Source organism: Penicillium cinerascens (assembly GCF_028974065.1).
Source record: "Penicillium cinerascens strain IBT 15544 chromosome Unknown scaffold_4_segment0_segment1, whole genome shotgun sequence".
Lineage (NCBI taxonomy): Eukaryota > Fungi > Ascomycota > Eurotiomycetes > Eurotiales > Aspergillaceae > Penicillium > Penicillium cinerascens.
The window spans coordinates 1,863,627-1,880,268 of NW_026695298.1; the positions used below are offsets into that span (position 1 = coordinate 1,863,627).

Here is a 16,642-nt window from a genome sequence, read left to right on the forward strand (position 1 = left end):
CGAAAAAAAAAAGAAGAAAAGTGCTTTGTACCAATGAAGAAGAATAATTGTTCACCGATGTAATGCGGAACTGGAGTAAAAAGTGAAGCTCCGCTGCCAAAATTTTGGTGTTGTTTGACGGGTTTGCATGCGGGACTGGGCATCGCCCACGGCTTTGCATGCGCGGAGTCGATGCGATCTTCTCTATAAAATTAATACACCCATTCCCCCTCGCCGATTTCCACCGGGCCCTTTTTTACCACTCGGTGTAATCCCACCCACTCTCGCTCGACCATCCCACCCGATATCATTCCAATCCGCGGGCGGATCAGACACAATGGGTCGCGAAGACCAAGTCGAGGAGCGCGAGGTCCTCGACTCCATTTTTCCCGAGGAAATCACAGGTAGGTGATTTGCACTGCATTACCAAACACAATGTCCCATTTGGTGAACGCCTACCGCTAACGCTGGTCTCCAACGTTCAGACCTCTCCGAAACTTCATACAAAGTATCGATAACTCTCGACCCGCCCGAGAATGACGGCGAAGAAACCGAGCAGCCCATCATATACCTGGAAGTCACATACCCCGAAGAATACCCCGATGTCGCCCCGGAACTCAAAATCTCCTCCCCACCCAATGCACCAAAGCATTCTCGGCTAGACATCCAAGAGGACCGGGAGCACCTCCTCGAGACTCTCCAGCCCACGATTGAAGAAAATATGGGAATGGCAATGGTTTTCACTCTCGTCAGCGCACTGAAGGAGAGCGCAGAATCTCTTATGGCTGACCGTGCGAATGCTGTGCAAGCCGAGAAGGAGCAAATCGCGGCCAAGGCCGAAGAGGAGGAGAACCGCAAATTCCAGGGCACACCAGTCAACAGAGAGACGTTTTTGGAATGGCATGCACGATTCCAACAGGAGATTATGGATGAGGAGCAGCGAGAACGTGAGGAGAAGGAAGCGGAAGACAAGAAGAAGAGGTCTGGGAAAGAGGAGAAGAAGCTTACTGGGCGACAGTTGTGGGAGCAAGGTTTGGCTGGCAAGGCCGATTATGACGAGGGAGATGAGGATGCCATGCCGCCTATTGATAAGCTCAAAGTTTCTGCATAGACATGTTTATACGAGTTGCCAATCTCTAATGAAATCATACGAGTGAACTACACACATCTTTACATCCTATGCTTCATTTGAGATGACGCTAAGGTCAAGGATTCGTATATGTTCTAGGCGCTTAAGTAAATGTAATTGAAGAAAACAAGGGTATCATTTCGCGATGAATATCAAGCGTTTGCTGGCAGGAGAATAGGACAAGAGACCACGCTAAGCCTGTGTCTGTCTCTCCTTCTCTTCTTCCACAAGTGCTTCTCGTTCTTTGAGGACAACCTTCCACATGCTCTCGGCCAATTCGCGATTCTTCCTATCGGAATCCCGAATCTTTTCACAAATGTCATCTAGAGCAAGTTTGGGCTCTTCAGCCCATGCACCTTCGTCCTTGGTATTCGTTATGCGATCCCAGACATCTTGATCCTTGGCAAAAAGAAGATCCGCTTGCAACCTCTCTCGCACTTCAATCCGATGCCAGCGCTTCTCCAGCTTATTTCGGATAACTCCACTTAGATTTTTCGGCTGTGGCTTTTTGATGCGCAAGAATGGCACTCCACGCGCACTGACCAAAACCGGTACTTTTCGTCTCCCGCTCACAGGCCGTGGGCGGTTTAAGATCGATGGGGAGTCTGCATTCCGTTCCCAAGTTTCGAGCTCAGAGCGAATCGTCTCCAACTTCCTTTCCTCTAGTGGCGATAACGGTTTCTTCATCTTCGCCTTTTTCCTTTGTTGGGCTGCGAACTGCTCCTTCACGGATTTGGCTTGCGCAAGAATCGTGCTTATCTGTTCTGAATCTTGCTTGTTGCCTATTGATGCCGAATCAAGCAAATCTAGGGTCTGCTTCCACGTAATTCGAGACATTAGCTTCTGCAAGGTTCGAAAATCACTTGGCGGGAAGCGCACCTTGTATCCGGCCTTTAAAGCATTCGCCGCCTGAGAAGGACTCTGAAGCTGTTTGTATCTTCGAAATCTTTCCATGACGAGAGACTTGGTCTCGGCCAGCCACGGTTGGCTACCGGCCGAAGGAGAACATTGTCGGAGAAGAGCTCGGTAGAGCGCCAAACCTAGGATAATCGCAATTAGTTGGGTGCGAGAACGAGGGAAAAGACAGACGGAGTAGCTTACAAGCAAAGCGATGAACCCCCGAGCGACTTGGTGTCACCAACTTAGGCATTCCGTGAAATAGACGATCTTGAAGGAATTGGAGAAGGTATGTGATTAGATTAAGCGTCTAGTATCATCACGTGACACCATATCAACTTGCATCATGGCTGCAGAGACCCAGATTAAATTTGTATGCAACGTCTATTGTTTTACTTAAATTGCAGTACTTAATGCGCTCCAGCCAATGCCCTAGTCGGCTGATTGGTAGGAGATGTGTGACTAGATTGCCGTTTTATACACCAATACAAGACCCACTAGGCCGGCGCCCAAGGTATGTACCAGCTGGGATGAAGTGTAAAGGCTAGAGTTGCAAATAAATCGCGCCGATGCTGTTATGCAAAGACTGTACATGCTCTATGATAATCATCATATAAGTGAAAAAAGCAAAGAAATGTCAAAGAACAGGACCGTGATACTCCGTATTGCTTGTGGACCCTATGGACGATGTAAGCCTTTAGAAAGTCGAGCCTTCCGGAGGCTGAGGGAGCTTCTTGTGCTGGGGCAAAGCCATGTATCTAAGAAAATGTTAGCACTACAAAGTCCCACGACCAGAAAAGGAACATAGCTGACCTCCGCAACTCAATCAGGACAGTCTCCATTGTGAAATCGCGCTTCCATTGAGCGAGGCAAGGAAGCTTAGTTGGGTCAACCTAAGAAATTCGTTCAGCTATTGCGTTGTATCTCGGTGTTCATTCGATCCCCACCTTTCCGGATCGCTGGTCGACACAAGGAATGTTGACAGCGGAAATGAACTGAATGGTTGGGGGGTTATCGGGGTAGTCGGGTCCGCAATGGATGTTGACACTGTATATCCGGTTCTCGTGGACGCTCTAACAAGGATCCTTCGAGTTAGAGGTGCATGACGACAGAGGTAGGATGCGGGGGAAACCAACGTGAGGGGGACCGAGAATTGTTCCGTTCCAGTTGCTCATCATCAAATCCTCGCCATCGGCAAGACCATAGGAGCAAGCCTCTGCAATTTTTGAGAACAATACGTCAGTATACGTATGGTCTCGTGTGTTATGACAACTCGAAACGTACCTGCGCCCAATCCCTTTTCACCCTTCTCCAGCTCCTCGAGGAGCCGGAAGTTCCGCGGAACCTTGGCAGCCATTGTGGTTCGAAGAAATAAAAGTGACGAGAAAAAAAGAGAGGAACAACGTAGAAGTGGGAGAGTTCATGGAGAAGAGGGGCAGCTGCCGCTTGGAGAGCCGATCGGTCACGTGCGATACGGGTCTTATCGGAGCCTTGGCACTTGGAGATGCCACGCCGGGGATTGTTGACTGCGCATCTTTGAGCGTTGCTCGACCATACTGAACTCAACGAGGATTTTCTGTATCTTAATGATACCTGAGCTGAAGGGCTCTTGAATCCGACCTTTCTCGAAGCCGCGCGCTGATCCGCCCGTGTCCCAGAGCTCCCTGTCTTGTTGACACGGAGACCTTCGGCCATTGGGACAACGGCATTGGCCATGCGTTGATGCTGCCTCGCTGTGTTGGAAATGTCCTCCCAATTCTTGCAGACAGAGCTTGCAAACCTCATTCAAGAGTCTAGGCGGAAGAACGCTGACTTGCGCAATGTTCGTCGATCCTTTATAAGATATCCCCTTGTACGCGACGCTAATCACAGGAAATATAGGCTGCTGAGCAATCGCTTAATGAGCTGAAAGCGCTGCCTTCAACATCAGAGGCTCAAATAGCAGCAGGTTCGTGCCTTCCCTGTGAGACCAGGATTCAAAATGCTAAAGAGCCAATAGATCTTGTTCGTAAGCCGAATTTTGTTGAGCCATTCATCATCGCTTGTCATACGCGACATGCGAAACTCGCTGGAATTGGCGTAATATGTCTGCAAAGATTAATCGCTTCTCGCTCATTACCATCTCAACGTCTAAAGGACGTTCTTGCAGGTCTGAGAGAGACGACGAGTCTGAGTATGTCTAGAAAAGCAAACGAATGATTCAAGGCTGCTAACACGATCTAGGTCTCGATATTCAATTGAAAATTCTTCAATCGTTGCCTTCGCTGTTGCAGTATTACTCCAACGAATTGACCGGAGAACTTCTCGCAAATACGTTGGAAATATGCGCGACTTTGCAAGCGAGCAAGACGATAGCTGTAAGCAGCACTGCGGCTGCTACGCTCCAACAGTTGGTGGTATCGACATTTGAAAGGGTGTCGAATGAAGATAGGATTCCCAGCGATGAGAAATCTACCACCACAATCAAGGTGGATAGCCAGTCAATTGAAGTCGGTCAATTCGCGTTCGATGCTTTGCAGGTTCTGGATGATCTATGCCGTCTCATCGATGGCGAACAATTGCAATTCCTGCACACGAGGACGCTTTCTCTAACCTTTGTACTGGAACTTATCGAAAGTATTATTCTCAACAGTGGCCGCCTCTTTGCGGGACATCCCGAACTTTCGCAGGTGCTGCGAGTGCGTTTGATGCCCTTGGCCGTAAGGTACTTATCAGAGAGGCACTCCTTTTCTCAAACTGTTCGGATTGCAAGAATTCTTCTCGTGCTCCTGAAACGTCACATGTCTCTCTTGCCGGCCGAATGTGAGATGGCATTTGGTCTAATAACTCATTTGCTTGAGCCGGATGGAACAGCACCCTGGAAACGAGTCTTGTGCATGGAGGTGTTCCGGGGTATCTATGCCGAAGCGGGCGTTGTTCGGCAGATCTACTCGTTATATGACGGAGAAGAAGGCAGAAAGAATGTCCTTCGTGATCACATGGCAGCTCTTGTTCGACTGGCATCGGAGAAACCCTCACTGATTGGTGTCAGCAATCAATCAACGGTGCCGTTACGCGCTGAGCATTCACGCTCTGCAACGGAGGATCAGATTGCCCTTGAGACCGGTGGTGTCGCAGGTGTCATCGGATCGACAGGACCACCAGCAGAGACTAGAGTTCCCGGAATCAGCAGCCAGTGGAGTGTCGTGAGAACGCCTTATATTGAGCTTCTCGATAAGACAGAGCCACCACTGCCCCCAGAAACGTATATCTACAGCCTTGTTCTCAACTGTATCAGCAGCTTCGCTGAAGGACTCGGAAAGTTCATCCTTCCTCTCACGGTGCCGGATCTGAAACAGAAGAGGAAGAATCGTCTCGTGAGCCCTGACCAGGGACCTGATTCTGCCCGTTCTTCTCAGGATCTCCAATCTGATGCTTGGAGAGCCCAGGCAGCATCACCAGGGAAAAGATCATCTGTCCCAATCAACCCGCTAGACTTGCAGTCTCATGTCCAATACTCTGCGATCAGGACCTGTGCCGGGATAGTTGAGAATTGCTGGCCTGCTGTCCTTGCAGCCTGTTCCACCTTTTTACATGCGTCCCTGGATGATGAATACTACCACAACCTCGTACGAGCGTTCCAAAAGCTAGCTCATGTAGCTGGACTTCTGAGACTCTCTGTTCCGCGTGATGCATTCCTTACGACACTTGGAAAGGCCGCTATGCCCATGAGCATGGGCGGATCCAAGACGCAAACTCCTGCCACACCGAGCGCAGCTGGCTCGCAGTCCAACGAGAGTTACCAGAAGAAGCGAAAGAGCTCAGATATGCCAAGAAAAAATTCACTGCCCACGGATTCCTCTGGCTCTTCTGCCGCGGAGAGTGCAGCGCCGTCTTTGAGCACAAGGAACTTGCTTTGTCTACGAGCTTTGCTCAATCTCGGAATTGCGTTGGGACCAACCTTGGATCAGCCAGCCTGGTCAATTCTGCTCGAGACATTGCAATACACTGGACTCGTCATCGGAATATCATCCAGCACCATGGTCAAATCGGCCAATGCTTCCGGTGAAACCACTGTCATCTCTGGGAATGACATCCCAACTGCCAACCTAGGAACGGAAGTTATTGCAGTGCAGGCAGCTTCGTCCAAGATGTTCGAGAGCACCAGTGATTACCCTAGCGACTCTTTCCAGGAGATCCTACGTGCACTGTTGAATCTCTCTACATTCACGCAATCAGAACGCCAGAAAGAATCAGAACAAGAAGTTTCCGAGATGCCTAGCACCCCGCAATCCTCACGAAAGTCTGGACGAATGCACCAAAATGCTCGGCGAGTGTCCCACACGGTCGGAAAATTAAGGATGCAAGATGAGGAGCTCAAGTTTGTTTTGGAAAAAGGAAACGAACTAGCCCGGGCGAACCTTGAGAGGCTATCCTCACTCGATGAGGAGGACAACAAATTATGGCAAATCCTGACGCAAAGCCTTATTTCGACTTCCGCCAACACCGAAGTCAGCCCCAACCTCCGTCTACAGGCTAGCGCGATCCTGAACTCATTGGTCTTCTTGACTATGAACCCACGAGATGTCGATGGAAAGATTCAGAATCAGGTGCAGATGAGAAATCTCCAAACTCTGAAAGACCAAGTGGCATCGCTTTACTCGTCAGACGTGTCTTCTGCCAAGTCACTTCCAATTACCGTGGTTGAAATTCATGAGCAGAGCTTGGAGATTCTCCAGAACATTCTCGAGCAATACGCGGAAACTTTCGCGGACGGATGGAGTCTTGCCTTTGAGTTGATCTCAGGAGTCTTCCAAGGGATCGCAAAGGTTGAGAATGGGGATCAGCTTACCACCACGACTGAGCGCAGGAAATCGGCTCTTCCAGCCGGTCCTCGTTTGGTTCGCGCTGCATACAAGTCTCTTCATCTTGTAGCTTCAGACTTCCTCACCTTGTTGCCCGCCCATTGCCTTCTGAGCCTGGTCAATTCGTTCTCCAGCTTTGCGTCGCAAACACAAGACTTCAACATCTCATTGACAACCACCTCCTTTTTCTGGAATGTATCCGATTTCCTTGAAGGACAAATCGAGAAGTTCTCGATCGAGAGTCATGTCGATGCCTCTGTCAGCGAAGAAGAGTTGGCAAATCTCGCTCGCGACAAGGATCCCTCGGTTTCAAGGAACTCGCTATGGCTGCTGTTGCTGCTTCGTATTGTGGACATTGCATCGGACTCGAGGCCTGAAATCCGAAACAGTGCAATCCATACCCTGCTCAGAATTTTTGACGCTTACGGGCAACAACTATCATCAAAAGCGTGGAGACTGTGTTTGAACAGAGTCTTGTTCCAGATGGTGGAAGAAATTGAAAACAACCTTCTACAATCGAAGGACAAGCTGGGTGGACCGGAAGATAGCCTCAAATCGCGAGTGGAAACGACCGTCGTGATGATCAACGGAATCTCAAATCTGATCACAAACTTCTTCGACACCATTGTGAGCGACGAGAAATTTGACGACTCCTGGACTCGGCTGTTGAAGTACCTGCAGGCATTGGCGGATATGCGACTTCTAAGATTCAGCGAAGCAACCTTTGCCAGCCTCTGTGCAATTTTGATTAGGGTGCAATCTCCAACCGGACTCAGCAAGAAAGCACTTCAATGTGCATGGGATCTGTGGGCAAATGGCCACCCTGCCGGTGATGACGCCGTGCTTGATCTTGATCGGCCCAATCAAGACGCCGCGCTGGCCTATATGCAGTCCTTCCAGCAGATATACCGTCTCTATAAAGATGATTTGACCCCAGACCATGTCGAGAAGGTAATCCATCACCTCCGTCTGCTTGTGTGGAACTCGGTATATCCACCTTACTCCCCAGATATCGACCGCCCTTCCGCTGTCCAGGTGTTGGTGATAGATTGCATCAAGACTCTCTGTCTGGAGAAGCAAGAATCGCAGGCTGCTATTCTTCTGTGCCTCGCCAACTTGTCAGACTCCGCTCTATCAAGGTGGAGTTCTGGCAACGACTCGAGAAGACCGACCTTTGTTGCTTTCTCGAAAAGCGCCATCGATCTTGTCAGCTGGTACATCGCAGACTTTGGTATCAAGCAAGACATTTTCTCGAATAATGCACTCGCCATTGCCCTCGAGCACCTCCGTGCGTCAATTAAGCAGAAGTACATGTGGCAAGGCAAGGACCGCGAGCCTTATCTCTGGCAGAAGGCAACAACTGCATCTTTGAATGTGCTCCAGGTCGCAGTACCCTATGTGGAGAAGCAATATACCGAGGCAAAAGAACCAGAGATAGCACGTTTCTGGCAAGGAGTCGTGGATATCACCGACGGCATTGTCTCAGCCCGCGGCTTCCAAACACAACAGCTACCAAACACCCGGATTCTAGCCGACGAAGCATTTGACATCGCCGCATTCACCCGGCTGAAGACGCTCATCCTCCCTTCCCTCGGAGCCTCCGCGATCCCCGACCCAGTCCGCCGCGACTTCGCCTGTGCGCTTTTCCACTCATCATTCATCTACGCTCCCCAGCGCTTCGATCTCCCCACTGCCCCGATCGAAAAATCCCCTCTGCAAGATTTCTATCGCGTTCGTGCAGGTCGCACCTTTGACCCACCTCCGAGCCTGCGCCCAAAAATGGCCTACGCTCTCATGGATACTCTCTTCGAGCTTTCAGGCAGTCCCGTCTCCGAATCCAATTCCACCCCATCCCCGCAGACTCTACTCGCCCGCTCCATCTCCCCCTACCTTCTACTCCGCTGCGCCGTCTCGCTCAAGAGCTACATCGCCGACCAGCCTCTTCGGGGCCTTATGCCCCAGCCGACTCCCCTCGCGAAAGGCTCTGCTGCACCTTCTCCTCCAAATGGTCCAGCTTCAAAGCGAGCCTTCTGCGATTCCAGATCCGCCTGCTATCAAGACTGTTGCGGCGACGACTGGGGATGGTAACATCCCGCGTCACCATCGTAAGCATCTCGAGTGGTTGTATCCACTTGTTGTCAAGGCTGTTCAGGTTTCTGGTAAGGAGCGTGATGATGGACGGGTTCTTCAGGCTCTTGGGAAAGTGTTGCAGGAAACTGGTCGATTCGAGTAGCGGGTAGACTTGCATGTTGGATCTTGAGATCACTGTATTTTTCTTTCTATGTATCTAATTCCTTCACCTTAAACAGACGTCATGGAGAAAGGATATTTCCAAGCTTTGCAGTGATCGTTATATTGTAAGAAAGCGAGAACCGTAGACTACCTTTACAGAGTGATATCGTGACAGGAAGGTGACGAGGGTTGTATCCGCGAGACACATGGATGAGGGTAAATAGGATGGGAAGGAGTGTGACAAGGGCGATGTGGGGGTATAGAGGAGGATGAAGAACAGATCTATCTCCTAGAGAAGTACAGTTGCGTAAACAATGCTGCAGGGGAACTATGCCACCGGCGCCGAGACGGGCTGCGGTTTTCTCTGCCCATTAGTCGAAGAGATTTCACGTCCTGGACCAGCGGTCGCAGATCCTGGCGGCAGAACCTGCTGCTGTTGCTGAAGGAGGACCTGCTGTTGGATTTGCTGCTGTTGGGCGATCTGTGGCGTCGCGGCAATCTCGGGGGCTTGTCGGAAGAGGGCGATCTCGGATTGCTTGAAGTAACGACGAGCGTCTGATGAAAGGTGTAACGTTAGTGGATGGCCATGAAAACAGCATGTATTGAATACAGGGTTGGTGGAGGATATGCAAGTTGCCAAAAAGCGGTTTAGCGTGGGGGTGGCCGAGACGGCAGGGTCGGAAACCGAGAAACGGTGTGGGATTCCCCAGCCGAGCCGACCGACTCGTTTCAATTGCCGTCGGTTATTGGTAAGATATACCACCTCATTTCCCCACGGGGCTTGTTGTTGATGCATAAAGCTCCTTCACCAGGATTGACAGTGTGCAGGATGGAACGGTCACAGTTACGTACCTTCATCAATCAGCACCAGGCTGAGATAGTATCGTGTCGAATACTTCTTGTTGACGTCTCGGAATGTGGGTGTGAGGTCGAATCCGCCGAGGAACAAACGAATAGGAATGGTTTCACCCCGGGACGGCGATCCATCCATGATCTAAAACGTTGTCAATGATTGCCCGGGCAATGAACCGCACCGCAACCGCTTGCCGACGGGATCGGCGAGGTCTCGAAACATACCTCGAAACGCACCAGCGTCTCACTCTCATTATATTGATTGGGTGGAGAACCCGTGGTCTCCCGTCGAATGATGGATAATTCCATATGCTTGATCTTGAGCCGCACCAACAGGAAGTAGATCCGACCGACAATCACATCTTTGAGGTGGTACTTGGATTTGGAGTATTCGAATTCGATATGCAGGCAGTCTTCGATTCCGACATCCATCTTGATGGGGCTGTTGGTCTCCGGGGGCATGCGGTAGGAGTACACCCAGAGGTCCTTCTCACGGATGACGTCGGCCATGCGCCGTGAGACAGTCACCTGGACGAAGTACCGCAGCTTGACATTGATACCATTGTAGGACTCGTATTGTTTCTCGACATTTTTGAAGTTGAAGGGGAAGGTCTGCGGGTGCAGCAGTTCGCCGGGCGCCGCCAGTTCTTGGACCAGCGATAGGAACTCGTAATGGTTGCCTCGATCGTAGAACATCTCTGGAGAGCGGCACTTGGTTAGTCTCGGACCAAATTGCAGCGGAGAAGATGGACGCACCAATAGAACCAATGAATTGCACTTTAATTCCCGTGTGCTCCAATCGCTTGCCATCCTTTGGCCTGATCGTCACGGCGCCCTTGACGGACTCCCCGTCCATGTACAGGGGAACCCGCTCACGGCGGCTCTTGTCGAGCTTGACATCGACGGTCTGGCGGTCATCGAGGTCATCGAGGACAATGTCAATATCGACGGGGGTGGAGAAAAAGAGGGACGCCATCGTGTGCAGCGCTTGAGGTGCTTCGGGGGTCGAACGAGCTCGTTGATCCCAGAACGTGGCTTCACCGCTTAGTCATCCTCCCCCGCGGGCAGCTCCTCGGGCCGCGTGCTTTCTCTTTACTTTAACTTTCCTACTTCAGTGAGCTTCAATGTGAAGACTGTCTCAACTGACGAATCCTGGAATGAAAGGTTTTATGAAAGCCTACGTTGCGCTGGCGTCGGAGATACATACACCCCCAGCACTCAGCACTGAATCGGCATGTGGGCACCCAATAGGATGGACCTGACAGGCCAAATACCCATCAGCAGCCTCCTCTAGGCGTCACTATTGACGGTGTTACTCCAGAGTGCTACTATATTTAATCTATGGAATGGAACGACTCGCGCGAGATCGCGCGAGATCGCGCAAGGTGAAACCGGGGAGGCGGATTCGACGAGACCGCTTCGAGGCAATGAGCTGACGGGATCCTTGCAAAGATGCACTTGGCGGGCCTGCTTCCCCGGAATTTAGACCTCGGACAATGTAACACTGCACACGAAAAGGTGAGGAGAATCAAATCAGCGGGAAATCAGCCATGCGCCTTCAAGAATCATCGGGACCCAAGCAGGGATTGCTGCGCTGAAATCACACCGACTCGACTTTGGCCCCAATTCATGTGTTTCACGGGTGAGCTCCCTCCTTGCAAAGATGCACTCAGCGGCCTCCTGTGTCCCAACGCATGAAACACCGTGTATTACACGTCCACATGCGAGGTTCAGCGCAAGGCTCATATGGATACTACGAATGGGAATGCCAGCCAAGCGTATTTGTCGAGACCACACTTTTTACATCAAGGCTAGATAAGGTGTAGATTTGTATACAGCAGCACAGCAACAGGGGCAGTGTATGAAATCGACCCAAACCCGCGGTGTCGCACTAGCGTGGGGGTTGTTTACCGCGCTGACATCATGCGAAACATCCAGGGTCGGGGACGGATGCTGCGCGGGGGTTTAAACGCGCTATTGACGGCTAGCTGTATACAGTTGCACGCCTGCTTCACCCAGCGCACATCGTGAGAAGCAAAACAGCGGCCACTCGACGAGGTGAACGCCCCGAACACACGTCGATCGATCTACCGAAAGGCTGGAGACTCATCCCACATTCCTCCACTCGGGTAATGACTGTCGGCCAATGGAGGCCGTATAATGCATCGACCCCCCACTCGGCTTCTGGTCTCTTCTTCAATTTCCGTCGATCCACCGTCATACTTAAAAAGTAACTGTTCTCTCCCCGTCGCGCGACTCCCTTTTTCCCCCCTCCCTTCACTGTCGCATATTTTGAACGAATTCCTACGCGGACTTAAAACTACATAGACCAACGATCTCCATACGTATCATTGCGGCGTCATACCGTCATCCACTCAAACCCGGCCCATTTCCGTGGAACCAAGCCAGGACCGAATTGGAGACTCGCTCTCGATCAATCTCACCCGCAATTCTTCACATCTCAGCAACATGCTCTCCGCCGGGGAACGGCTTCAGCCTCCGGTCACGCCAGCCGTAGCCTCTTCCAAACTGCCTCACATCATGCCCGACATGGAGCCCAACTCCAGCTCATCCACACCCGCAATGCTCTCCTCGAAGCCCACCGACCCATCAACCGTCCAGCACATCTGGGTCGTCACCGGCCCCGCGGGATGCGGAAAGAGCACAGTAGGCCAAGGCATCCGCAAAGAACTCGGAATTCCGTACCTAGAAGGCGATGATGTACGTCCTTTGCGCAACCGCGCACCCCGAAACCACCAGAAGAACTAACCCGAATCTTACTCCAATAGTACCACACCGAATCCAACAAAATCAAAATGGGCAGCGGCATCCCCCTCACCGACGAAGACCGTTGGGACTGGCTGATCTCCCTCCGCAAAGCCGCCATCAACGCCCTCTCCCCCTCCGAATCAAACAACTTCCACCCTCCCGCCGGCGTCGTGGTCGCATGCTCGGCGCTGAAACAGAAGTACCGCGATGTCATGCGCGTTGCTGCCTACGGCTCGCCTTCCGTTCAGATCCATTTCATTTACCTCAAGCTCACCGAGGAAGTCCTGATGCAGCGCGTGAGCCAGCGCCAGGCTCACTATATGAAGAGTGACATGGTTCGGTCTCAGCTGCAGGCGCTTGAGGAGCCGAAGGGTGAATGGGATGCTATTACGATTAATGTCGAGGGATCGCAGGATCAGGTGCAGCAGCGTGTCTTTGATGCTGTTTACAAAAAGATCGCGGAGAGCGTATGACGGGTTCGATCTATGATATTTATTGCATGAGAGGAATTCGCCTCCGCGCCGGTGTCTTGGGAGTTTTCTTTTGGAATTTGCCTGGGGCCCTGCTTCGGGCTCTTGGTCTGTATCTGTTTTGGCGTTTTTTTCTTAGCATTTGCCCATGGCGTGACTGTGCAGGCCTGTCGAGGTCCGTCCTTTGATACCCGCCATTTTTCGGGGAGACACATAGCAACGGTCTACCACACCAATAAACCCTATTCCATTGACACTTTTTGATTCAAGTATCCAGGCTCTACTGTTGTATTGCTGCAGACCATGAAGAATTTTCAAAAATTACTAGAACTTCAAAAAAATTACAACAGTCCCGACCCCGATGGTCCTAACCTGTACATTGCATCTGTCAATCTTCATCGAGCTTAGAGCTGATCTACCAGAAAAAACACAGTGATCACGGTATTTATTCTATTCAACTGTATCCACTCTATCATCGCAATTTAAGCAACATAAGCTCCGGCGCCTCAATCAACTCCCGAACCCGATTGCCCATCCGCGCCATAGTAGCGCCATCGACAACGCGATGATCCGCACTCCAGCTAAAGTTCACCAGCTCCCCACGAGCAACCTGCCCGGCCTCGTCAAAGACCGGCAATACCCTCGACCTCCCGATCCCAAGAATAGCCACCTCCGTCGGCACAAGGACGGGCGCAACGTACGTTCCGCCGATATTCCCGATGTTCGAGACTGTGATAGTTCCACCGCTCATGTCGGCCGATGTAAGTTTTCCTTCTTTGCCGAGCGCACTGAGACGCGAGATCTCAGCGGCGATGTCGAAGATGGAGCGGCTGGCGACGTCCTTGATGTTTGGCACGACGAGGCCGTTGGGTGTGTCCATTGCTATGCCGATGTTATGCTTGGAGCGCATGATTAGTTTTGGTTTGTCGGCACTGGTGTCGACTCGGGCGTTGAGGAGGGGGAAATCGTTTAGGGCGAGTGAGACGGCTTTGACGACGAAGGGGAGGAATGTGATCTTCTTCGGGTCGCGGCTGTCGTTGTATAGTTTCTTGCGAATGGCAGTGATGTCCTGGACTTGGAGTTCGTCGGCGTAGAGGAAGTGGGGGATGGTCAGGGACTTTGTCATTGTCTTGAACATTGATGATTGGATTGGTGTTAGGTTGGTTGGGGTCTCGGTTTGGCGTGTGTCTGGTGTGATTGAGACCGGGGGAGATGGAGAAGTGGAGGGTGCAGCGGCGGGAGAGTCTCGAGTCTCGACAAACTTGAGAACGTCCTGCTTCATGACTCGGCCTTCCTTGCCGGTCCCATTCACATGGAGAATATCGACACCGTGGGTCTTCAGAAGCCCTCGCACGGCTGGGGTTGCAAGGGATGCATGTTTTGACTTGGGCACCTCTGTGGGCAATTCCGATGCTTGTACCGCCGGTGTTTCAGTCTGGGACGGTTCAATTGCTTGAGTATCTGCCGCTACTTCCGTTGCAGGGGCAGACTTGGCTGGTTCTGGTTCCGCTGCGGGGGCAGGGTGCGGGTTATCGTCTGGGTATTTCGCATCATCAACTTCAATCTCAACGAGGGCCTAACGAGGGTTGTCAGCAAAATTATAGAGCCTTAGAGTGAAGGGTAGATTGCATACACTTCCGGTAGGCACCGTCTCATCTGCTTCAAAGTGAAGCTTCTTAATCACGCCTTCGTACCGCGATGTGATCTGAACTTGTCAGCCTTGCCTCCCGAACATGGCACATCCAGTATACTGACATCGTCAACCGCCTTGTCAGACTGATACTGAAACAAAGGCTTCCACTCCTCGATATGTGCCCCCTCCTCCACATACCACTGAATGATCTGGACCTCGGTGATACCTGAATTCCATTAACAATTGATCCAGTAGAGACACCCGAGGTAATCTGCATTATGAAACTAACCTTCACCGACATCCTTGAGGATCTGAGACCTAATGCCCAGCAGCGCCGAACCGGCGTGGAATCCCCGGGTCGCGAAGGGCGGTATGGGGTATGAAGTGCGGAGAAGAGTCTGGGGACGACTGGGCCGCAGGATGCGGGGAATGCTGCGCCCGCTGCGTAAAATATTCATTTTGGATCACCTGGGAAAAGAGTTGGGGGTCTCAGAAATGCGTTCGAGGATCAGTTCAGGGAAATAAAACGGAGCATGGCATTTATCAGTAGAATTGGTTGCCCCGACGGTAACCGACGGTAACCACGTGATCTCCCCGCACCCCGTGCGATCATAGCGGGGATTTGCTATGATTTACTTTTAGTAACTGTGTTCTCCCATATGCACGAGGTAAGTTTAATTATTTTGGTTTTATTTGGATTTAGAATATAGCGTCTTCGGACCTTAGTTAGAATGTGTAACCTTACGTTGCTTGCCTGAGACCTGATGAGGTAGGTAGTGGCATGAGTATTCACTGCCGTGTTGATATAGCCGGCTTCCGTTGTCACTTGGAACATCTCGCAGAAACTCTTGAGGGTATGAAAGAAATAAATTATGGCAATGAGCTATTAATGCCATTCTTTAGTTTTGCTACCAAAACTGAACTGAACTACTTTTGACCCTCCAGTCCACAAGTTCATATCAATATCAACATTCCCAGAAGATCGTTTCACGCATTTATTGACCCAGGATATCCGCAAGAGACTCGCTGTTAGGCTCATATTCACCCTGGTCGTTGGTCGGGATCCTCTGCGATGCAAAGGCCAAGAAGACAGCCTCCCAGTGCCCATCTTCGAACTCGAACAACAGGGCTCCATCTTCATAGATGCCGTTGGAGTAGCTGGGCAAACTACCCTGGTTCATGTGAATATCGTGGATACCCGTTCCATAAGATGATCCGAAGATATAAGCAGTCGCCTTTTTGTTGATCGCATCCGTGAGGATGGGATCCAGATCATCCAGAATATCGTTATTGGGGTCGGTGTTATCGGGCGCCAGAACCTTGCCAGCCTTGATATCGACGAGGTTCTTGGTCCGGATGAAATCAAGGCCCTGCAGGGTGGAGGTTTGCCGACGGTTGTGACGATGGTGACGGTTGTGATGGTCGTATCTGTCGTGTCCGTCGTATCTGCCGTATCTGTCGTGTCTGTCGTGTCTGTCGTGGCTGTCGTGGCCGTCATGGCTGTCGTGGGTGCTGTCGTTCTGGGCTGAACCGCTTTCCTGGGCAAGGTGGAAGCCTAGGTTCAGCTTAGAGAGCTGCTCGGTGATGGGGTGGGAGAAGTTGCGGTTGAGCCAGAAGACAAGACGAGTGTCCTTGCTGGTCGACTTGACGTTGATGGCAGCCTCAAGCTTCTTACTGGATGAGGGGTCGTCGGTAAAGTGGAGGTAGATGTGAGGGGATTTGGGGTCTTGCTGCTCGGTCTGAGCAGTGTAGTTGGTGGGAGTACAAGCCCAGACACCGTAGTGAGCGATAGTCATATTGGCGACGGTGAAGAAAAAGAGTTTTTTTTAGAAAGGAG

The 16,642-nt window shown here is 51.3% G+C and overlaps 8 protein-coding genes across 8 annotated transcripts; 3 read left to right on the top strand and 5 right to left on the bottom strand.

Moving 5' to 3' along the window:
• Positions 1-250: 250 nt before the first annotated feature.
• Positions 251-1,090, top strand: N7498_009792 (RWD domain-containing protein; the record flags this gene model as incomplete). The annotated part of the gene is made up of 2 exons (XM_058456848.1): positions 251-383; positions 465-1,090. Exons 1-2 carry the CDS (start codon positions 317-319, stop codon positions 1,088-1,090), a joined length of 693 nt encoding a protein of 230 aa, XP_058303747.1. The 5' UTR covers positions 251-316.
• Positions 1,091-1,300: 210 nt separating this feature from the next.
• On the bottom strand, positions 1,301-2,258 carry N7498_009793 (LYR motif-containing protein; the record flags this gene model as incomplete). Its single annotated transcript, XM_058456849.1, has 3 exons — positions 1,301-1,921; positions 1,988-2,148; positions 2,210-2,258. 3 exons carry the CDS (start codon positions 2,256-2,258, stop codon positions 1,301-1,303), a joined length of 831 nt encoding a protein of 276 aa, XP_058303748.1.
• A 444-nt stretch (positions 2,259-2,702) lies between these two features.
• On the bottom strand, positions 2,703-3,362 carry N7498_009794 (E2 ubiquitin-conjugating protein MMS2; the record flags this gene model as incomplete). The annotated part of the gene is made up of 5 exons (XM_058456850.1): positions 2,703-2,763; positions 2,819-2,898; positions 2,953-3,078; positions 3,142-3,221; positions 3,290-3,362. The coding sequence occupies 5 exons, from the start codon at positions 3,360-3,362 to the stop codon at positions 2,703-2,705; spliced, it is 420 nt and encodes a 139-aa protein (XP_058303749.1).
• A 387-nt stretch (positions 3,363-3,749) lies between these two features.
• Positions 3,750-9,082, top strand: N7498_009795 (uncharacterized protein; the record flags this gene model as incomplete). Its single annotated transcript, XM_058456851.1, has 5 exons — positions 3,750-3,827; positions 3,887-3,953; positions 4,005-4,178; positions 4,229-8,857; positions 8,892-9,082. 5 exons carry the CDS (start codon positions 3,750-3,752, stop codon positions 9,080-9,082), a joined length of 5,139 nt encoding a protein of 1,712 aa, XP_058303750.1.
• Positions 9,083-9,409: 327 nt separating this feature from the next.
• N7498_009796 (vacuolar protein sorting-associated protein 26) lies at positions 9,410-10,909 on the bottom strand (the record flags this gene model as incomplete). The annotated part of the gene is made up of 4 exons (XM_058456852.1): positions 9,410-9,636; positions 9,934-10,075; positions 10,159-10,631; positions 10,690-10,909. 4 exons carry the CDS (start codon positions 10,907-10,909, stop codon positions 9,410-9,412), a joined length of 1,062 nt encoding a protein of 353 aa, XP_058303751.1.
• Positions 10,910-12,402: 1,493 nt separating this feature from the next.
• N7498_009797 (gluconokinase) lies at positions 12,403-13,175 on the top strand (the record flags this gene model as incomplete). Its single annotated transcript, XM_058456853.1, has 2 exons — positions 12,403-12,654; positions 12,723-13,175. 2 exons carry the CDS (start codon positions 12,403-12,405, stop codon positions 13,173-13,175), a joined length of 705 nt encoding a protein of 234 aa, XP_058303752.1.
• Positions 13,176-13,644: 469 nt separating this feature from the next.
• N7498_009798 (uncharacterized protein) lies at positions 13,645-15,304 on the bottom strand (the record flags this gene model as incomplete). The annotated part of the gene is made up of 4 exons (XM_058456854.1): positions 15,095-15,304; positions 14,928-15,031; positions 14,806-14,877; positions 13,645-14,748 (listed from the first exon to the last, which is right to left on the bottom strand). Exons 1-4 carry the CDS (start codon positions 15,261-15,263, stop codon positions 13,645-13,647), a joined length of 1,449 nt encoding a protein of 482 aa, XP_058303753.1. The 5' UTR covers positions 15,264-15,304.
• Positions 15,305-15,800: 496 nt separating this feature from the next.
• N7498_009799 (uncharacterized protein) lies at positions 15,801-16,601 on the bottom strand (the record flags this gene model as incomplete). The annotated part of the gene is made up of 1 exon (XM_058456855.1): positions 15,801-16,601. One exon carries the CDS (start codon positions 16,599-16,601, stop codon positions 15,801-15,803), a length of 801 nt encoding a protein of 266 aa, XP_058303754.1.
• Between the last annotated feature and the right edge of the window lie 41 nt (positions 16,602-16,642).